Genomic DNA, 20,250 nt, shown 5'->3' with positions numbered 1-20,250 from the left:
AGTGCACTAAACTTTGCAGGATAAATGGAGCAAATATTTAGTTTTATTGGAATTACTACAAAAACCATTTATTACCATTTTTAACTATCCCAATTACTTCTCCCATCACTTTTGCCTCTTTCTTTTCTTGGAAGGGAGATCAGAGGCATTTTGGCAAAACTTCTCAGCTTCCAAAATTGGATAATGAGCGCAAATTCTTCCCATAACTCTTGTTGTCCCATTGATCAAATTTTTGCACATCATTCAGTTGCCATATGATCTTTCACCTTGCACGGCATAATCTCATGTGTTATTTGATGTCTATTCGACGAGATGTTGGTTTCATTTATTGTGGGGTGGTATTCAATCTGAATCTTTTCCTTCAGATCTCTCAACCTGGATAATATATGGGATATGAAATCCTCCTTCCCAACCCAACTCTGCAAGATAGAGAACCGCGTTAGTGCTTGCCTGGCCGGAGATGATCAATAGTAGTGAATACGCACTCCGATTGCTAAGTAAGCCCCTATTCAAAAAAGGAAAGTACAGTGCTAGAGTGAGTTAGGACGGCGTAACTCTCTTCTCTAGGGTATTGCATGTACTGTACCTTTTATAGCGAGTAACTTGCCTTGGCCTCCAAGCTTGCTCGTGCCCCTTCTGACGTCACAAATAACATTTTAGGTCCTGCTGTCATGCCTGACGATTGCTGGGTGCCACGCTGACGGTGCCATGTGGCCAATCCATCATTGTTGCCACGTGGCCGAACCGAACCATGCGGCATTGACGTGGCTCTCTTCCAAAATACATAATATTCCATGAGCACACGTAGCTGCCTGAACCGCTGAGCGCCTCGGCCCGCTCGTGATGACCCAACAACTCGTATGGTTGCTTAGGGCATTGGCCGCTGGGCTAGGCCTTTCTTAGATTGTGCATGTTCTGACGCGTCAACCTCCTCACTACGTGTATATATAACTAGTAAACCATCAAATAATATCAAAGTATGGTGCACAAACATAATGACTATCTAGGCATACTTTTTGTTCAACACTTTCCGACTAATGTTTTCTCCTCCCAATGATTTTTACGAGCCTTAATATTTCGGCGGAGGAAGTACTGTCTGTCTGGATTAATTACTCAATCACTAATGATATACGTACCGACCATTTGTAGGGAAACCGTACCAACCGGCTGCGTCGGGCCTTCTCCGGCCACCGAACAGCCGATCCGAGCCGTCCAAAATTTTTTTTTAAAAAAACCGAGGGGCCCTTGGCGGGAATCAACGGCATCCGATGTGTGTATGGTACTTGATCCAAATACCCTTTTTTTATGTATATGTAAAAAAGGGTATTTAGATCAAGCACCATACACACATCGGATGCCGTTGATTCCCGCGTGGGCCCCTCGGCTTTTTTAAAAAAAAATTTGGACGGCTCGGATCGGCCGTCTGGTGGCCGGAGAAGGCCCGCGCGGCCAGTCGATATGGTTTCCCTACAAATCTGTCGGTACACATAGCATGACTCTTACTCAATAAACGTATCGGTACATATAATATAAGTATGTTCATATTATGTACATATGAGTTTTGTGGAGTCCACCTCGGCTCTCACAAAAATGATTCGAACCGCCCATTATTTTTAAAATATTTTTTTATGGAGCCCCATAAAATAACAGCTCAATCCGATATCGATAAGGGTTTTTTTGGAATTTGTAAGGGCGAAATTACTTAACTGTTCCATTTTTTCCCCATCTATTCCCGAAAAATCCTTATTGCTATCAGATTGAGCTGATTTTTTACAGGATTTTATAAAAAAATATTCTAAAAATAACGGACGGTTCGGATCATTTTTGTAAAACCTAAGGTGAGCTTCACAAAATCCATATGTACATAGTATGTACAATGCATATGTACCTATAGCTATTCTTAATTACTCGCTGATTACTTCTTGTACCTAAATTTAAGTGTTGCAAATGACTATGGACGGGTCTAGTTGACCCAAAAAGAAATGTATGGGGCTCTGAACCCTCTGGTCAGTTTCTTATGATACAATCCCAGCCAGTTTTGGGATTCCCGGACCCAAAAAGATTATCAAAACCGTTCACCTTGCAGATCACGCTAAGAATATCATTTAGGCCACCATTGGCTGCCATCTTCTATATGAGTAAAGCACATTTGTGCAAAAAGAATTAATGAATAGTTAGAGTTTCACATCAAATTTGGCTGCTGATTTGTCCTTGCACAAACGTCATTTGTACATTTAAAAAGCATTATTCGATAAAATCGTTGTTTTCCATGGATGCTCTTCGCAGCAAGGTACAAAGTGGATGGTTGCGATCATTCTTTTAGGCCGAAATGGACCCTTGAAAGGTCGGAGCTGAACATGACTCAACCATATGAAAACTGGAACTGATCCCAAACCCAAAGATGTAACGAAGAAATACACTTTTGGGTACCATCATTACTAAGAAATACACATTTGGCCGTCATGACCCGGACTTAGGGGTTTGCTCAAATTTTAGATTCAGTTATTCTTGCCAGCAATTTTTGGAGCCACCTCACCTCACGTATATGCGTGGAAATTAAGGATTGTGTGGGAGGGCCTGTAGAGATTACCGTGAGGTATGCGCAAGTTGGTCAAAGACACCTTATAATAAGAAAAATAGAAAAAAGAAAAAAAAGATTGCAATGAAGAAAGTAAGAAAAGGTGAAATGGGCATAGAAAAGGATATGGACCCAACACAACGTGAGGGTTGTATAATTATGTGTCCCACAATACACTGCAACCAAAACTTGGAGCACACCCAAAAATAAAAAAAAGGGACATTCCTTAATTAAGCAAAAAATAAAATAAAAATAAAAATAATTGAAGCCCCTCCTTAGGTTTAAGAATCTTATCATTATGTTTACTTTAATTAATCAATATCAATGTTGCTATCAATCCTAGCAATATTAAGCACTTTCTGACATTAACAACGTTAATAGTACCATGTTGACCAGCATTTAATCCTGATTAGGGGTAATCTGATTGTGATTTTTCAAAATTGGGCACGGAGTCCAGGAGCCATGTTCCTGTCGAAAACAACCCTACAGCAGTATTTGGAATTTTGCCCTAAAAAAGGGAGAATGGATAGCAGACCTTACCTGTGCAGGTTCGCTTGTTTTCCTATAAGCAGATGTCTGGATTAGCTTGCACGCGGCTCGGCTAATTCTGGAGTTTTAAAGTTAACGATCGGACAAACTTTCAGCGGCTTCAAAGTTTGAAATGTATAGACTTCATGGAATTCAAACTTGCGACCTCTTAAGCGGTAAGTCCTTTAGCTGCTTTCTTACACCCACTTAACCAAACCTCTTTGCGGTTATGGAGGTTAACTTGTTAACATAATTATATAGAAGGGGATTGAAATGAATATTTTTCTAGGAAAACAGTTGGGTCTAGTATTAGATTATATTTCATATAATTATCATCTTAAAACAACAAAAAATTAGGCCTAGCACATGCCCGTGCCGGAAGGCTCGGCTCCAAATCAGTGGGCAAAAAATTATTCTTGAATATCCCCCTAACCTCTTAAACGCAGTGGCAAAAAAAACTCAACATATATAGCATCCTCCACTCATCAATATTATTAAAAAAAAAAACTCATAATAGTTCAGTTTTTTTTTTTCCCTGAAGATACATGTATAAGAATTGTGTGTATTCTTATAAAAATGGTTGTTTCCTTTTCGCGTATGAATCCAAAATGATTGGTTCTTTTTCATTGTAGGAAAATCAACATAAAAGGAATCAACTTAAAAACAAATATTGAATTGAATGTAACGATCAAAATCAAGTTCGATCAATTAAACAGGTATACGTCGAAAGTAAATGAGAGTAAATGAGTGGTAGGAGAGTAGCAGAGGATTATTTTCTCAAAAATGAAAACCAAACATCATTTTACGTTTTAAAATGGGAAATCAAACAAAGGCAAAATAAATTCAATCAAGTTTAATTCTATCGTTCCTGATTCACATTGACCTCTTCCCTCCATGTAATAAACCACAGCGTACTTTTCAACGACCTGATAGAGTTAAAAATGAGAATACAACTCTAAGAAATTCTTTTGTGTTAAGATTGTACTCGGTGCAATAAAAAAAAGTAGAGTCACAGCTCTCTCTCTCTCTCTCTCTCTCTCTCTCTCTCTCTCTCAATTTCTTGTCAAAAGTATCCCAATCGGCAATCGCGCACTTTTTCAAAGAAAAATATACAGTAAACAAGAGTCCTCTACAAAATCTCTCCCTCCCACACACATACACGCACTGTTTTTTTGAAAATGTTAATCTTTACACAGATGTCTCAACCTTTTTTCCTAGTTTGAAAATGACAAAATTTTATGCGACTTTAACACACAAGAATTACGATTTGTTTTGGGTAAGTACCAAAACTGTGTTCATGCCACATAAACCCTGAATCTGAAATTCGTTTCTAGGCTTACAAGAAAAGAAAAACTTTAAAGCTTCAAACGTAAACTTATACTACGTAGTATACTTTAAAAAGCTTCAATCGTAAACTTATCTAAGAAGAGAAGTTTAAAAAAAAAAAAAAAGGAATGAATTAAAAGAAGGTGCATATAGAAGGGCAATTGCGTCCTACAAAAGTAGGAGTAGTATAAAATCAGTAGTTCGTGTGCGTTATACGGTACGTCACGTATACAAGGATAAAGTTATCCGTTACACCCCAGTTGCATCTTGGCTACTGTTACGGGAAACGGAATTAAATTTTTTTTTTTGATTTCCAAAAGTAAAGTTGGTGTGAATCGAGCTGCAAGTACACCGGGATATTTGTGAACTGTACGAGGCTCGACTTGATGAAAGTTTATTTGAGTTTGATTCGTCTACCAAATTAGCTGAACTTGAGTATCAATTTTAGACTTGTTTAATAAATGATTGAAGCATGAGTCCATGAGCCTGAAAATATTCGGCTCAGATTAGGGTCGCGAATCTATAGCACATGTATATAATGACAATTTTCATGTATATCTCCAATAATTTAACATGCATGAACTTAATTACATAGTACATTTTAAATTTTTTGTTTGTAACTCTAGACCTAGATGCGTGCATAAATACATGACTTCTATGGCTCGTAAAGGCTCGTCAAGTTCGAGGCAGACTTAAGCCTAGGCCAGTTCGCACGAGCTTGGCTCGTCAATTTTCTTAAAACTTTTTTACACTAAATTTAATATCATAATCAATTTTCGAATTGATGGAGAATATGATTTAAAATCATGCACGAAATTACTTTATCATCTAACTCAAAAAGTACATGTGTTTTTCGTAGTGCACTAACTTTGCAGGATAACAACTGAATGAATTGATAGATTGCGGTGAGATAGAAGCCAATGGAGCAAATATTTTAGTTTTATTGGAAATTACTACAAAAACCATTTATTACCATTTCTTTTTATCTCTCTCAATTACTTCTCCCTTCATTTTTGCCTCTTTATTCTCTTGGAAGGGAGATAGCTTAGGCATTTCGGCAAAACTTCTCAACTTCCAAAATTGGATAATAAGCGCAAATTCTTCCCATATCTCTTGTGCATGTTGGCATATTGATCATATTTCTGCACACCATCCAGTTGCCATATGATCTTTTACTTTGTACGGCATAATCTCATGTGTTATTTGATGTCTATCTGGTGAGATGTTGGTTTCATTTATTGTCGGGTGGTGTTCAATTTAGATCTCTTCCTTCAGATCTCTCAACCAGGATATGGGATGAAATTAATCCTCCTTCGCAATCCTAGCTCTGCAAGATAGAGAAGAGTGTTAGTGCCTACTGGCCGAAGACGATCAATAGTGAATATACACTCTGATGGCTAATAAATAAGTCCCTGTTCAAAAAAGGGAAGTATAGTGCTAGAGTAAGTTAGGATGGCGTAGCTCTCTTCTCCAGGGTATTGTACCATACTTTTATAGCGAGTAACTTGTCTTGGTTTTCAAGCTAGCTCGTGCTCCTTATGACATCACAAATAGTAACATTTTCGATCCTGGCGTCATGCCTGACGATTGCTGGGTGCCACGCTGGCGGTGCCATGTGGCCGATCCATCATTGTTGCCAAGTGGCCGAATTAACCGAACCATGCTGCATTGACTTGGCTCGCTTCGAAAATACGTAATGTTCTGTGAGCAGACGTAGTGCCTCGGCCCGCTCGTGATGACACCGGCCGAACAACCCGTATGGTTGCTGAGGGCATTGTCTCATTGGCTAGTTGCTGAGCAGGGCCTTTCCCAGATTGTACATGTTCTGACGTGTCATCCTACTCACTACGTGTATAGCTACTAAAACATCAAAACAGTATGAAAACGTTCACAGACATAATGACTATAGGCTCACAATCTTTTTCAACACTTTCCGAGTAATATTTTCTCCTCCCAATGATTTTTATGAGCCCTGATATTTCTGCGGAGAGAGTACTGTCGGTCTGGATTAATTACTCGTTGATTTCTTCTTGTACTTAATCAATTTAAGTGTAGCAAATGACTATGGTCGTACGGGTCTAGTTTACCCATAAAGAAATGTATGGGGCTCTGAACCTGTGGTCAGTTTCTTGAGATACAATCCCAGCCAGTTTTGGGATTTTCCAGACCCAAAAAGATTATCAGAATCATTCACCTTGCGGATCACGCTAAGAACATCATATAGGCCACCATCGGCTGCCATTAACCGTTCACCTTGCAGACTGTGGGAGGGCCAACGGAGATTAGTTTGAGGTGTGCACAAACTAACCTGGAAGAACCTGTAACGCGGAAAAAAAGAAGAAGAAAAAGAGAAAAGATTGCAATGAAGAAAGTAAGAAAAGGTGAAATGGGCATAGAAAAGGATATATATGGACCCAACACAACGTGAGGGTTGTATATATAATGATGTGTCCCACAATACACTGCAACCAAAACTTGGAGCACACCCAATAATAAAAAAATTGGAGATTCCTTAATTAAGCAAACAAAAATAATAATTATTGGGTATGAAGTCCATGAGCCATGCTCCTAGGTTTAAAGAATCTTCATCATAATGTTTTACTTTAATTAATAAATATCAATGTTGCTATCAATCTTAATCAAATTTCCCTCTAAAGGCGTCTGACATTAACAACGTTAATAGTACTATCCTGATTAGGGTAAATCTGGTTTTGAAGATTTTTCGAAATTGGGTATGGAGTGGCCATGAGCCATGTTCCTATCGAAAACAACCCTAAAGCCGTATTTGGAATTTTGCTAATAAAAAAAAGGAGATCAATATTACCTATGCAGGTTCGCCGGTTTTCTTATAAGTAGATGTCTGGGTTAGCTTGCGTGCATCTCGACTAAATCCGGGGGCATTACAGTTAATGACCGAACAAACTTCCAGTGGCTCCAAGGGTTGAACTTGCGGCCTCATAAGGAGCAAGTCCTTTAGTTATTTTCTAGTACCCATTTGGCCTAACCTCTTGTGATTATGCAGGTTAACTTGTTAACATAACGGTTTTGCTAACCTCCGCCCACTAGGCGAAGGATAATATGCACATAATTCTAAACAAATATCAATTCATTTTTTTCGGATATCAATGCACTTTTTACTTATTATTATACACTATTTGGGCGGAGGTTAGATAATCCAAACAACTATTATTTGAAAAGTAAAGACAACTTTTGGAGAGGTTCGGAATAGTAAACACACACAAAAAATTGGACGGAGGTAGTTACAAACTTAAAAGTTATGAGGAAAAATTTTAAACAAAAATAATCAAAATGTAGCGGTTTTTTGTTTTTTGTTTTTTATTTATTTATATTTTACTCCCTCCGTCCCATTTTATTGGCCAATGATTCCATTTTTTGCTGTCCCAAAATATTTGTCCATTTTAACTTTTTAATGGGTGTTAATGAGGTGATTTCCTATTTTGTCATTTCCTTCCAAGACACAATCAACATTTAAAAACAAAGCATTCAAACTGCAAGTACACGTGGCAGGTACAAAATGAGTTACAATACATATGGATTTCCCAGGACGTTCAAGAGCTTGCTTTTGAATTTCTTACTGCCAAATTTTAAAACATTCTAAATCAGGGGTATTTTAGGAAATTAAATTACTTGTAGCTTGTAATTATGATGTTCCTTAAATGGTTGAGATTCCAAAAAAAACCCAAATATTCTGGGACGGATGGAGTACGAAACTTTCTAAAAGTTTTTTCTTATTATTTTACTTTAAAAAATTTCTTATTCGATTCGACCTAATAATTCATAAAAATTTGACACCAAACCAATGAAAATTTGTATGGAAAAAAAAAATATAAATTTTTTTTTTTAAAAAAAGCTAGGCCAAACTAGCCTTTATTCTATGTTTGAACTGGACACGTGCATTGTACCCATTTTAATTTCACCCTACTGTGAAACCCCAAACACACCTTTGGTCCCCATGGTTGGGTGTTTGAAAAATTTGCATTACTTCTATTTGTTTCTAAAAATTAGTAAAAAAGAACAGAAAATAAAAAGTACTGGAAAAGAAATGTCCTCATTATTTGTGGGACGAGGGAGAAGTAATAACAACTAATAAAGTAGTTGTCAAATGTTTTTTTGTTAAAAAAGGTGGGTGGGGTTGGGAGTGGGCATTAGATGAGAAGAGTTAAATAACTAAACTAAATATACCAACAACCAAATGGGAAATCTAGAAGAAAAAGTTATCTATACTTGGATGATTTTGGGCCAACGTCACGCCGTGTCTATACACCTTTATCCACCGAGCAAATCACGCATTTCTATGGAAATTCGCGGTGGATAAAAGGGTTTGGACTCTCCACACATATGCGTGGTGATTAAAGACATTTGGACACCACGTGACGGTACTTCTAATTAAGTTACATAATGCGCGTGCGGAAAAACGCCTTTCAAAATCCCACCAAACAACTGGAATTCGTGGGTGCGTGGATTAAGAGCAGAGAGCGGGAGTGAAGGGACTTTCGAAGGATTGTGACCAAAATAAGCAACAGCAATAATAATGATTGATCACACAGGCTCTCAGGTAGAAACGGGTTCGAAAAACGAAAAAGAACTTCTAATCGCCCACCGTGGGGCTCGAACCCACGACCACAAGGTTAAGAGCCTTGCGCTCTACCAACTGAGCTAGACGGGCTTTTGTTTGGGCTTCTAGTAACAATCTTTTTATTTAGAACTGGCTTTCCGTAATGGATTGTTTTGGCACCAATTACCATTAGAATTTTATTTTATTTTTAATCCTCAATAGCATTAGAAAGTGAAAGTTTCAAAATTTTCAGTGTTCAATTTTATTTTATATTAATAAAATTGACTTCTAATATACGAGTGAGGGAATCAACGCTTTAAAGAGTTTATAGTATCACTAACTAATGGTGAATTCAAAAAATTGACGTCGGATAGTATTTTTCTATCATAATCTTGAAAAATTCCCCACCCAGAATAACCAAATTGTACCAAAAACTTAAGCATTTTTAACTACACAAAAAAAAAAAAAAACTCTCTGCGTTTTTCTAAAAATTTCAAACACGAGCACAAAAATTAATATTTTCTGTGCATGGAAGTGTAAATTTTGAAGATTGTTAGACAACTTTACACCTTTAGGGTAAATATAATATTATTTTTCAAGGATATAATTGAAAAGAAGTTTGAAAACTAGGGGGCAAGGCACGCCTAATCCCTTGATGGATCCGCCTGTCTCTCCAACCCATCTCCCACTCTTTTTTAGAGACTCAGAATAACGTGTTTTATTCAAAAAAAAAAAAAAAAACTCCAATTTACGTTCTCTTTTATTTATTTTTAAAATTTGCCTCCACAATTTTCTCCTCAATTCTCCATTTTTAAAATGTTAATGAAATATATATAGACTCATTTCAAACATGAACTTGCAGAAGAACACCCACAACTAAAGCTGTTTGGATGAATGGATTTCAAATTAATGGATACCAGACTAAGCTTCAAAAAACCATACTACGACGCCTAACAATTGGAGGCAGAGCTGGTAATGGTGTTTTTGTTATCAAAAATTAATACACTTTTTTTTATATTAATAATCGGATGTCCGGACCAACGGAACCTTTAATATTACTATAAACACGAAGTAATTTTCAAGCTCCCAAAGGGCTTGTAGCCCAGCCGTTATCTCCTCGTCCTCCCACAAGAGAGACTAGGGTTCAAGCCTCGGACGTTTGGAGTTCGGGATTATGGACAGCTTCTAAACTCCCATGTGTACAATATTGGCAAAAAAAATCGATTCTTGAAACATACACAAAATTGAACTCAAACGCAACCTAAGAGATTCGCGGTCATGATTAAGCATATTCAACCTGAATCACAAAACCCCGGACAGCAAAGTGGTAAATAAATTTCCAGATCTACAGATATCAATGTTTGTATACAACGAACGGAAGGGTTGTATATGGTATACAAAATCGCGGTTAGAAATAAAAAATCCAAACATGCTCTAGAAATTCCAACAGCTTTCAATTGTTTCTGGTTGATGACAACAATTCGTCTACTCGGGTGATAGATTCTTGTTCGTGCGCGAATCCTAAAGCATCATGACTATCCTATAGAAATTGCTGTTATCTTTACAAACTGTAATTCTCCAGTGTGATGTGTATTAACCGAGGTTTCACGAAAGAATTCCAATGATGCGAGCAGATCATAGCGATGGAAGCTTTGAGAGGTCAAGCCGGCTCTTCCTCCTCCGGGAAGCTATTTCCCGAAATTGGAAAATGTCAACTGGCGGTAAAGTAACGTCTTCTCATCGCCATCGTCGAAATCAAGACTCTCTCTCCCCCCTTCATAATCTATTTCAACAACGCTTTGTTCATCCAAATAAAGCTCTTTCGATTCAGGGAGCCGAACTTGAGAACTCTGCTGTCTTGGATGCCTACCATCAGACTCTAGCATTTGCATCTCTGATTCTATCAAAGCGTCCATTTTGGCCCGCTCCCTGTCTCTTGGGTAGGTGCAGTAGAGAAAAGAATAGATGAAGCAACAAAGCGCCATGGGTACTCCAATTGCTGTGTATAGTGCCCTTGCGAGCGAAGCGGCATTCCCCCTGTCCGTAGCAATATCTTCAGATCCTTCAGAGATGGGCTTATAGCCATAAACATGCTGAGCCAGTAAGCCAACCACTGGAGGAGCAAATGATGATAGTACGGACTCGAATGATCTATCCAAAGCATATATACTCGTTCGGGACTTCTCTGGGACTATCTCTGCAAAAATCGGACTATATACACCATATTATTAACATAGACAAAATGGTTCTAGAAAATATATTTACTCCAATCCCTGATAATTGATTGACGGCATCTGAAACTGCTTTCAGATTTGAGCAATCACATCCCTCTGGCACTTAGCTCCTTGTTCTTTCCCACTTTTATGTAATTTGGTCCTCAGAGATTCAAACAACTTAAACACTGACATGTTTTAATACCTGATTTAGTTAACCGACAAAGTATGACTAGGTAATGCTTCTTGCAGTCATGCTATGTGAACACTTCTAAATGTACAATGAACGGGTGGAGTTAGGGTACGAGATATTGTGTCCAACATGTCAAGTTTGACAAGCACCTGTAAGATTTTTAGGTAGAAGAGTCAACCATAGATTATGCTTAGGATTCTCATCATTGCTTAGAAAGCTGTGTAGTGAACACCATTCTACCCTAAATAGATGAAAGAAGTACTTAAGAGAGATTAAATTTAGCGTGTCCTCGCGTCAGCGCTAATGTGAAATTAGACATTCGCTCAACCGATCCTTAGACCAATACTTCCACAATGACACCATACTCGAGTCCATGTAACACAAAACTGAGCGCCAGCGGACATAAGCAACATGACCAAGGGTGGAGCCACTACGTGCAAACTGCCAAGTGGGTCAAGTCCACTGAGTTGGTTATAAGTATTTATTTTTATGTTACACATGTTGAACCCTCAGAAAATAAAAACTGACCCAAGGTCTATTTTAAAACAAATGATGCACGGCCCTACATATTTGACCCCGCCACCTAGAATTTTTGGCTCCACCCTGAACATGACCACTGATAATGGACCATTGATTTAAAATTGTTATCAATGACAATGATCATAATCAATAATGGACCATTGGTTTAAAATTGTGAACAATGACAGTGATTATATTCAACAGAAATAACACCAATAGGTGGATTGCGTCCTTACTTGTTTGTAGCAGGAGCATTCCAGGATATGCAGAACCCTGTAACAAATAATACCAACAGATGTGGTCCCATAGTGGAGGGATTGTTGGGTAAAGCTAGTAGTAGTATAGCTGTCAGAGGAATGGCCGATGCTGAGCTTATCTGCGACAGTATAATCCTTCCAGAATTTGGGAGATGGCTCGATAACATGTCCCCCATACGACCTCCAAACAGTCCCCCAAGCGAAGAAGAAACCACAAACATAGCCATCAAAAATGCAGTCTTCTCATGGGAGAAGCCAATCAGTTCCAGCCACATGGGAGCAAATGACAAAGCTGACCACGGAAATGAACCTGTAACACCCTGAGCCACAATAATCTGAAAGGATGGAATCTTCACAACTGATTTGGCTTCCTGAACAAGGCCTTCCACTTCTGACCAGAAGGATTTTCTCGGACTTCGGTCATCAATCTTAGTGCCACTTTTATCTGGAAAGTGTGGATCATTGGCAAAAAGGCGAACTAATATACCCACTACGACGCTGATTATGCCTACAAGATGAAAGGATATTCTCCAACCAGGAATTCCCATGAATGTCATTGGAGCTATCAACACAGAGAGGAGTCCACCAGCAATTGCCCCAAGGTTGCTGGTTAGCTGTAGCCATCCGAAAGCAGTACCACGGTGGTTGTCATCTGCTGAGTCAGCTACAAGGGACTGAATTGCAGGTGCAACTATTGCAAGGCCAATCCCATTCAACGCTCTGGACACAGCTACCTGATCAACAAAACGTGAACAAATTGAGTTTGACGACAACCATTTACAATGTCAAAAAAAAAGAGTAGGCCTAGTTAGTATCCATTGATCGGTGGCTGGGAGGGGTAAAGTGGGTACAAACCTATTTTCTAGCATTAATGCACAGAGTGGTTGTCCTCAGACTCGAATCCACAACCTATGGGATAGTAGGCTGAGTTTTTGACCACTGAACAAGTGATCACCCTATCTAGAAGGAAAAAAGTAACCCAAGTATTTGGAAGTACCCTTTAAGTATCAAAAGCAAGGAGGTCCTTGAGTTTTTGGCATTTCTAATGTCTAGAATTGGAGTTCAAGAGATTTTAGAAGACATGAGAAGAGCCAATTCCTTTACCTAGGGCTCAATAACTATCTGGAAGACGGGACAAGAGAAACCCTAGTTGCACCATGCCTGGTTAATTTTCTTCCTATTTGGATAGGAAGGGATAAATTGGACACTGCACGAATGTGGAATAACTATGAGCAGAGAATCGTCTCATAATTGTTTTGTTCAAGGTGTATGTCATTCATATGTGACTACGTTTCGTTAGTGTGGTGATAGTAGTTGCACAGTAGTACATGGGCTCTGTGCAGCATTCGTTAGATATTTTCTTTATGCTTGTCCCAGACTCTATCTATAAAATCTATAGCTGCACAACCCTTCATCAAAAGAAAACAAAATTGAGGTACAAGCTGAAGGCTGAAGCTGAAGCCATCTTTGATGTACTGGTCTGTCTTCTGTTCTTCCCCGGTATTCTTGAGCAAGTGATCCATTTAAGGAGGTTCTCTTCTTCTTTCACCTTACAGGGAAATTTGCTTTATTACAATTTGAAACAGTGTTCTAAAAGGCGGGATTAATTGCCGATTAATGGGCGATTAATCGGAAATTTCGGCTGACCGATGAGATTAATGGCTAAAAGGTTGAATTAGGCGGCTAGAAGATTAATCGGACTTTGGCAGCGATTAATCGCCGCTTAATTGGTCGGCATCTAGGCGGCGATAGGCGATTAATCGATTCATGGGCGATTAATCGGCTAATAGGCGATTAGGCGAGGTAAATCTGAATTTTTAGAAAACGAAGGGGGTAACTGTTATACTCGTACCAGGTTATTTAGGGCTTTGAATTACTGTGTTAGGGCTCTCATTCGATCTGGGTCTGGGAAGAAACCCAATCATCGCCTACTGCTGACGCCAGTAAATCGACGATCGCCTCTCATCACCGACACCGATCATCGCCGACGCTAGCCATCGCCGATGCCTTTCATCTCCATTCACCGCTACTACGCCTCATTGTTGACTGCTGTAACTCTCGATCCCTCTCTCTCTCTCTCTCTCTCTAATTTCTTGATCCCCCCTCTCTCTGTAGTGAGTAGTATTTTTTTTTTTTTTGGGACAAAATTTAACACTTGAGTCTGAGTAGCAGAGTAGTGTAGTATTGTAAATTTATGGTTTGGACTGTTTGGTGTAGGCCGTAGCCGTGTAGACCGATAGATGTGTAGTAACTAGTAAGTATTGATGGTAGAGAAGATATATCACATCAACTAGAAAAACTGTGATTATTGATGGTAGGGAGGTTGTAGAATATTTTTAAAAAAAAAAAACGACTAATTGCTAAAAGGCGATTAATGGCCGATTAATAGGTCTCGAAGCTTGAAGGTGGTCGGCCGCCCGCCTAGCGCCGAGCGCTTTTTAGAACATTGATTTGAAATGCCAAACGTCCTGAAATTCTGAGGGTCAACACCCTGATGAAGCTAGCAGGAAGCATCCTTGATTCCAAAAGTACCAAATCTGAAATCTGAGAACCGTGCCCATGTAACATAGAGTTCCTTTTATAAAGACTTGGTGTATTTTACTAAACAAATTGAAGATATGAAATCAAAGAGAGCCTTGAAAAGGACCACCAGATGTTTGCAGTCGTGCAACATTATTGCACATTCAAAAGCTTACCAACCTTACCAACGTTTCTGTGAAAACCAACAGAATCGAAAAACTCAGTTTTGAATAAAAGTTAAATATACTGGATCCCCTCGTGCCGTGCCTAGGGTCTGCTTCTGAGAAATAACTAAAGCTTGTTCTTCATCCTGTCCTGTAGCATCAGTTATGGGGTCAAAGATGGCATCGCTTCACCTAATGGCCCAATATGCTCCGGAACCAGATTGTTTCTCTTCTAGGATTTCTCATTATCATAAACAATGCCCAAGAAAAAGACATTATAAATTTTCCGACTGTAGTCGGATCTATCCCCCATTCCCTTTATGTTCTCTATGCATTCTCCCATTTTAAGTTTCCTAATCAAGTCACCGCACAAGTAATAATTCCACCATTAACCGATCAATAATAGAACCCAGAGGGGGACAGCAATCAATATGTCAATATTCTTATTCTTTCTCATGCTTTATTCATCTCTGTTTTTTTCCTGCTCTTCTTCCTCCTAACATTGAATGATCATGGAAACTCAATCCATAGTAACAAAGATGCTTACCTTATCACCAAAACAATCCCTATATCCCAGCTGTTCATCAAAAAGCTCAAGTAGAAAAACTAAGGTTCAACATTTCATATTCCCTCGCGCCTGTGCCTTGGGCGGTTTGAGTTCCAACCAAAAACTCCAATACTACCCAATTCAGACAATCAAACACCACCCTAATTTCGGCAATCCAATACTACCCAACTTACAAAACAAAATCCCTCTAAAAATCGCCTATATGAACTGATTTCACTTAATTTATTACTGAATTCCGATACTCAAAATCCTTCCCCATTTAGACAATCCCTACCACCCATTACAAATCACAATCCCTCTAATTATCGCCTATATGAACTGAATTCACATAATTTATTGCTGAATTCTGATACTCAAATCCTTCCCAATTTAGACAATCCAATACCACCCATTGCAAATCACAATCCCTCTAATTATCACCTATATGAACTGATTTCCCATACTACAGAATTCCGACTTTCAAATAGTACCCAATTTAGACAATCCAATCCCAACCGATTTACATTAGTGATAACTTTGAGAGTTCCCCTAGGGTTTTCCTAGTTTGTGGGTTTGAGAGCTCCCCCACCCCTGGTTTCTGGCTTCCTTCCCTCCACTGTGAGGTTTTTCCATCTCTGTTTTGAGATCTTTTTTCATTTCCCCCTTTTTTTGAATAATAATCACCGACTCCTCCTTCGCCTCCTGACCTCGTCTCCGCCGTCTCACCCTCCGCCGCATTGCCTTTCGCCAACCCTGCCGCCTCAGGTCTTCGCCTCCGCCACCTCGTCTCATCAGTCGTCGTTACCACCTCATCTCATCCTTAGCAGCCTCCTCTGCTGCCCCTACCTCGCCTTCTCAGCCTTGCCTTCCCAGATCTGTGTCAAAGTTTGGAAATCTCGAGTTTTGGATTATCCGATGAAGTTCTAGCTTTAGATCTTGCCCGGTGTTGTTTTTGAGCAGTTTTTTTCCCTCGAAACTCTTGATGTTTTGTTCTCTGAGTGGTATCCAGTGCTCACTGTGGTCGCGTGGGCTGTCGGTTTTGCCAATGTTTGCTTTCCTACGACCAGAGTCCGCTGTGGCAGCGGGGCCTCGCCCCAGAGTGGCATCCATTCCTCATGGCAGTGAAGGCTAGCAGGCATCTTTTCGTCAACGTTTGTGTTCTCTCGCGTCATGAACGGGCAGGCAGGCGTTTGGCTTTTGGATAGCAGATCCTTTTTTTTTTGGGTTTAGTCTTAGACTACTAGTCTCCACGGTGCCGATTTGTTAACACATTGATAGGAATCTATGCCCCTGTAGCTGCTTAATCTGTGTCGTTGACTGGTTCTATCAGTCGAACTCCATGTGTCGGCTCTGCTCTGCTGTATGTGCCTTTGTCTTGATGAGAGCTATTAGGTTTACCTGCTTTGATGTAATTTGGCTATCATATTTATCCCGGGTTGCACATGAGTTTTCCTATCTCTGTATTTTAGGTGGATTCCTTTGTATGTGCCGTTGGACTTATTGAAATGATATGATTGCAATTGACTTGTTTAAAAAAAAAATTCCACCCAATTTACGAAACCAAAATCCTTCTAACTGTCGCCTATATGAACTAATCTCCCTCCTGCCTGTGCCTAAGGCGGCTTGATTCCAACACTACCCATTTCAGATAATTATATGGACTACAACGCAATTCAGATAATCAAACACTATCCAATTTAGACAATCAAATACTACCCAATTTTGAAACTAAAGTCCCCCATAATATCAAAAATGAACTGATTTCTCCAATTCACCATTCAAGAAACACAAGAGAGACAAACTTAAGGCAAGTACGAATCCAAGTGGGGACCTGGAAGTAGGTGGAGGAGAAGGCGACGAGGAAGGTGGCGGCGGCCCAGAGGAAGGCACCGTAGGCGATGATGTGGGCCCGGTTGTGGTGCACGGAGAGGTAGGCGGCGAGAGGGTAGCACGATGACTGGACGATGGACCGGAAGAGCGTGAGGGAGCCGAGGCGGGTGGGGTCGGCGTGGAGGGCGGCGCCGACCTCCTTGTAAACGCCGGGGAGGAGAGACTCGTCGGCCTTCTCCATGATCCCGGCCAGGTTCACCAGTATCAAAGTCACCGTTTCTGGTCTCATTTCGGCTAGTATCTTTTCTGGGTTTGCTAGTAAAACCTCTAATTCATGCTCTGTCGGGTGTTTTTTTCCGGAGAAGGCAGAGATAATCCAATCAAACCGAACCGGGACACGCAACCGAGTCTCGTGTCCTGATCAATTGGAGTCCGGAGGATGAGGAGGAGGAGATGGAAAGGTTACATGGAGAGGTGGGATTTGAGGGGAGGCAGGGGTTTTGGACAAATGGGGATCTGGGTTGGTGATAAATGGGTATCGGTTTCTAGATTTTGAATTGTTGAGGTTTCGGTTATGGAAACAGTCAATATTTGACTGAGGAATACTTTCCCCCTAAGGCTAATAGTGCCTAATATCTAGTGACGACTCAAAAACGAGACCCAAGAATCAAAAACGAGACCCAAGAATCATATCTTAAAGCTTTGTTTGGTTGGTGAGAACCAGCATAACTAGGATTTTGAAAAGAAGAACCATCTACATTCAATTTTCAATAGCCATAACGTGGAGGAGATAAGAGACCCAAATCAGAAATGTAGGAGAATTGGACGGGTGAGTTTGTTTTGGGCTATGAGCGAGCTCTTCATGTCAATTCCAACAAAATGGCAGAACTTTGGACTGGTCGTGATGGATTGTGGGTTGCTCGTTGGTTCGGGTTTCCTCACCTCATTGTTGAGACTAACTCCATCTTTGTGTATAATGCCTTATGTAGGAAGTAGGTCCGAACAGGTCGGCTCAGGAGGATGCTTCAGGAGGTTCAGATTCTATTTTCTAATTTATCCTCGGTGCAGGTCACTTTTTGCTATCGGGAGGCTAACGGTGTAGCTGATTTGTTAGCCAAGCATGTAACAGTTTCTCAGGTTGGTTTTGTTTTTGCATAGAGTTGCTCCCGATTTTTTGTTATCAGCTTTGTCTCAGAACTAGGGAGGAACAGTAGTTTTTCGTTTTGTAAAAACAATATAAGGTATGTTGTGGGTTTAAAAAAACAAAATGTTATGGGAGAACCGTATTTTTACAAGAGTGAAGTAAAATAAAGGGGGGTTAGAGAAAAGAAAATTTTATTTTCAATTTTCTTGACCATGTTATGTTGACATAAAAAATTTGCAAGAAAAAAAAAATTTTTTTTTTTTGTTATACAGTGGTGAAGTTGAAGTTGTGACAATCATCATGGTAAATGAACACTGAAAAAGGTTAATTTTTTTTTGATTTTCTCATCATTTTACATCCTTTAGTGCAAGTGAACCTTAGAGATTTTTTTTTATCAGCAAAAATATGTATATTATTAACTCAATAACGGGTACATCGAGGAGAAAAAATAAACAAAGAAATTGGCAATAGATGTAGTAGCCTCTAAATTATACTCACTCCGTCCCATTTTGGTTATCCGTTATTCTTTTTGTCTCTTTTATGTCTATCACATATATCTTTCGATGTAGATCTTGAAAAATATCCAATATATATCTTATTTGATAGCTCTTAATTTGTTCTACAATACAAAAGTTCTCAAAATTATGAAAAATATTATAGATTGAAAGATATAAGCAATTAAAAAATGAACAACCAAAATGGGACGAAAGGAGTATTAATCAAACTTGGGTGGCTTACATGAGCGATATGAGATAGAATCTAAGACTCCCCCCTCACGTGTAATCTAGATATGCATGTGGAAATACGAATTGAGGAGATCATGAGATTTGACTTGGGCGACGAAGATAGACACAAGCAACATATTTGAATGTCTCCCCTACCAACCAACTTCGATGCTGTAATTTGATGCTTCTCCAGTTCCCTTCGAACTTGAAGCCTTGTACCACACATTCGCCCGTAAATGTGTTGGAAAACGATTCCCAGAATCCAATATTTGTATCAGGTCAAAAAAAAACACACACACACACATCCTCCACCATTTGGCTAGAAGAACTGTGTTATGCTATAGTTTCTTGACTCCCAATCCCCGTAATCTTTTGTTCTTTTGTAATTAAGCTTCTCCCATTTTACCAGGTGTAGCTTCTTTTTGTCCTCTGAATCTCGCCACAAAATTTGTCTTTGCATACATTTAGCCTCTGCCACTATTACTTTGAAGATAGACATGTAGTATATAGGTAGGTAGGTTGCTTGTCTTCTCTTCCAAGCCTTCAACAACTTCTTAACTCTGTCTATGATCATAGGCTGCCAAGGATGTATCCTTCTTGGATTGGCTCCAAGGGGCAGTCCAAGATATTCATTGGTAATACATACACCTCTCTTGCATCCTACAATTTGTTCAAGGACCAATCCTTTGGAAAGTAACTGGAGAGAAAGTCCACCACACCGCATGAGCCAAATATAATTTGGATGAACTCAGGCCTACTTAAAAGCTTAAGCTTGTAAGTAGTGAGCTACCTAATATTATACTAAGATCCGCCTTTATTATGTTTATGTGATATGTAGGACTTAACCTTCATAGATGTTCTTGTATCATCATCGATCGAGCCACCACACGTCATCGGGGGTTCACCTTAAATTTTTTCCTCTCCATGAGTGTTCTTGTGCAAGACCATTAATTCATGCGCGTCGAGAGTTTGCCCATAGTGGATTGTCATCAGCCACTGGCTCTAATACCCACTTGTTGGGAGTTTGTATGGCTACATTAATTGGTCCACCCATGGCTGCGGCCCAATTCCTTCGGAGTTATTTCAACTAACTCCAAAAAATCCACCACATCATTTGAGGCCAATATAAT

At 39.5% G+C, this 20,250-nt stretch overlaps 1 protein-coding gene and 1 non-coding gene across 2 annotated transcripts; both read right to left on the bottom strand.

Moving 5' to 3' along the window:
* Positions 1-9,046: 9,046 nt before the first annotated feature.
* On the bottom strand, positions 9,047-9,119 carry TRNAK-CUU (transfer RNA lysine (anticodon CUU)). The gene has a single exon. It is a non-coding gene; the product is annotated as a tRNA-Lys (tRNA).
* A 1,204-nt stretch (positions 9,120-10,323) lies between these two features.
* LOC131332133 (uncharacterized) lies at positions 10,324-17,908 on the bottom strand. The gene is made up of 3 exons (XM_058366213.1): positions 17,253-17,908; positions 12,170-12,924; positions 10,324-11,219 (listed from the first exon to the last, which is right to left on the bottom strand). The coding sequence occupies exons 1-3, from the start codon at positions 17,538-17,540 to the stop codon at positions 10,697-10,699; spliced, it is 1,566 nt and encodes a 521-aa protein (XP_058222196.1). The 5' UTR covers positions 17,541-17,908; the 3' UTR covers positions 10,324-10,696.
* Between the last annotated feature and the right edge of the window lie 2,342 nt (positions 17,909-20,250).

This window comes from Rhododendron vialii, chromosome 7a (assembly GCF_030253575.1).
Source record: "Rhododendron vialii isolate Sample 1 chromosome 7a, ASM3025357v1".
NCBI classification, from domain to species: domain Eukaryota; kingdom Viridiplantae; phylum Streptophyta; class Magnoliopsida; order Ericales; family Ericaceae; genus Rhododendron; species Rhododendron vialii.
The sequence above is the reverse complement of the archived record's forward strand: the minus strand, read 5'-3'. Positions and strand labels throughout refer to the sequence as shown.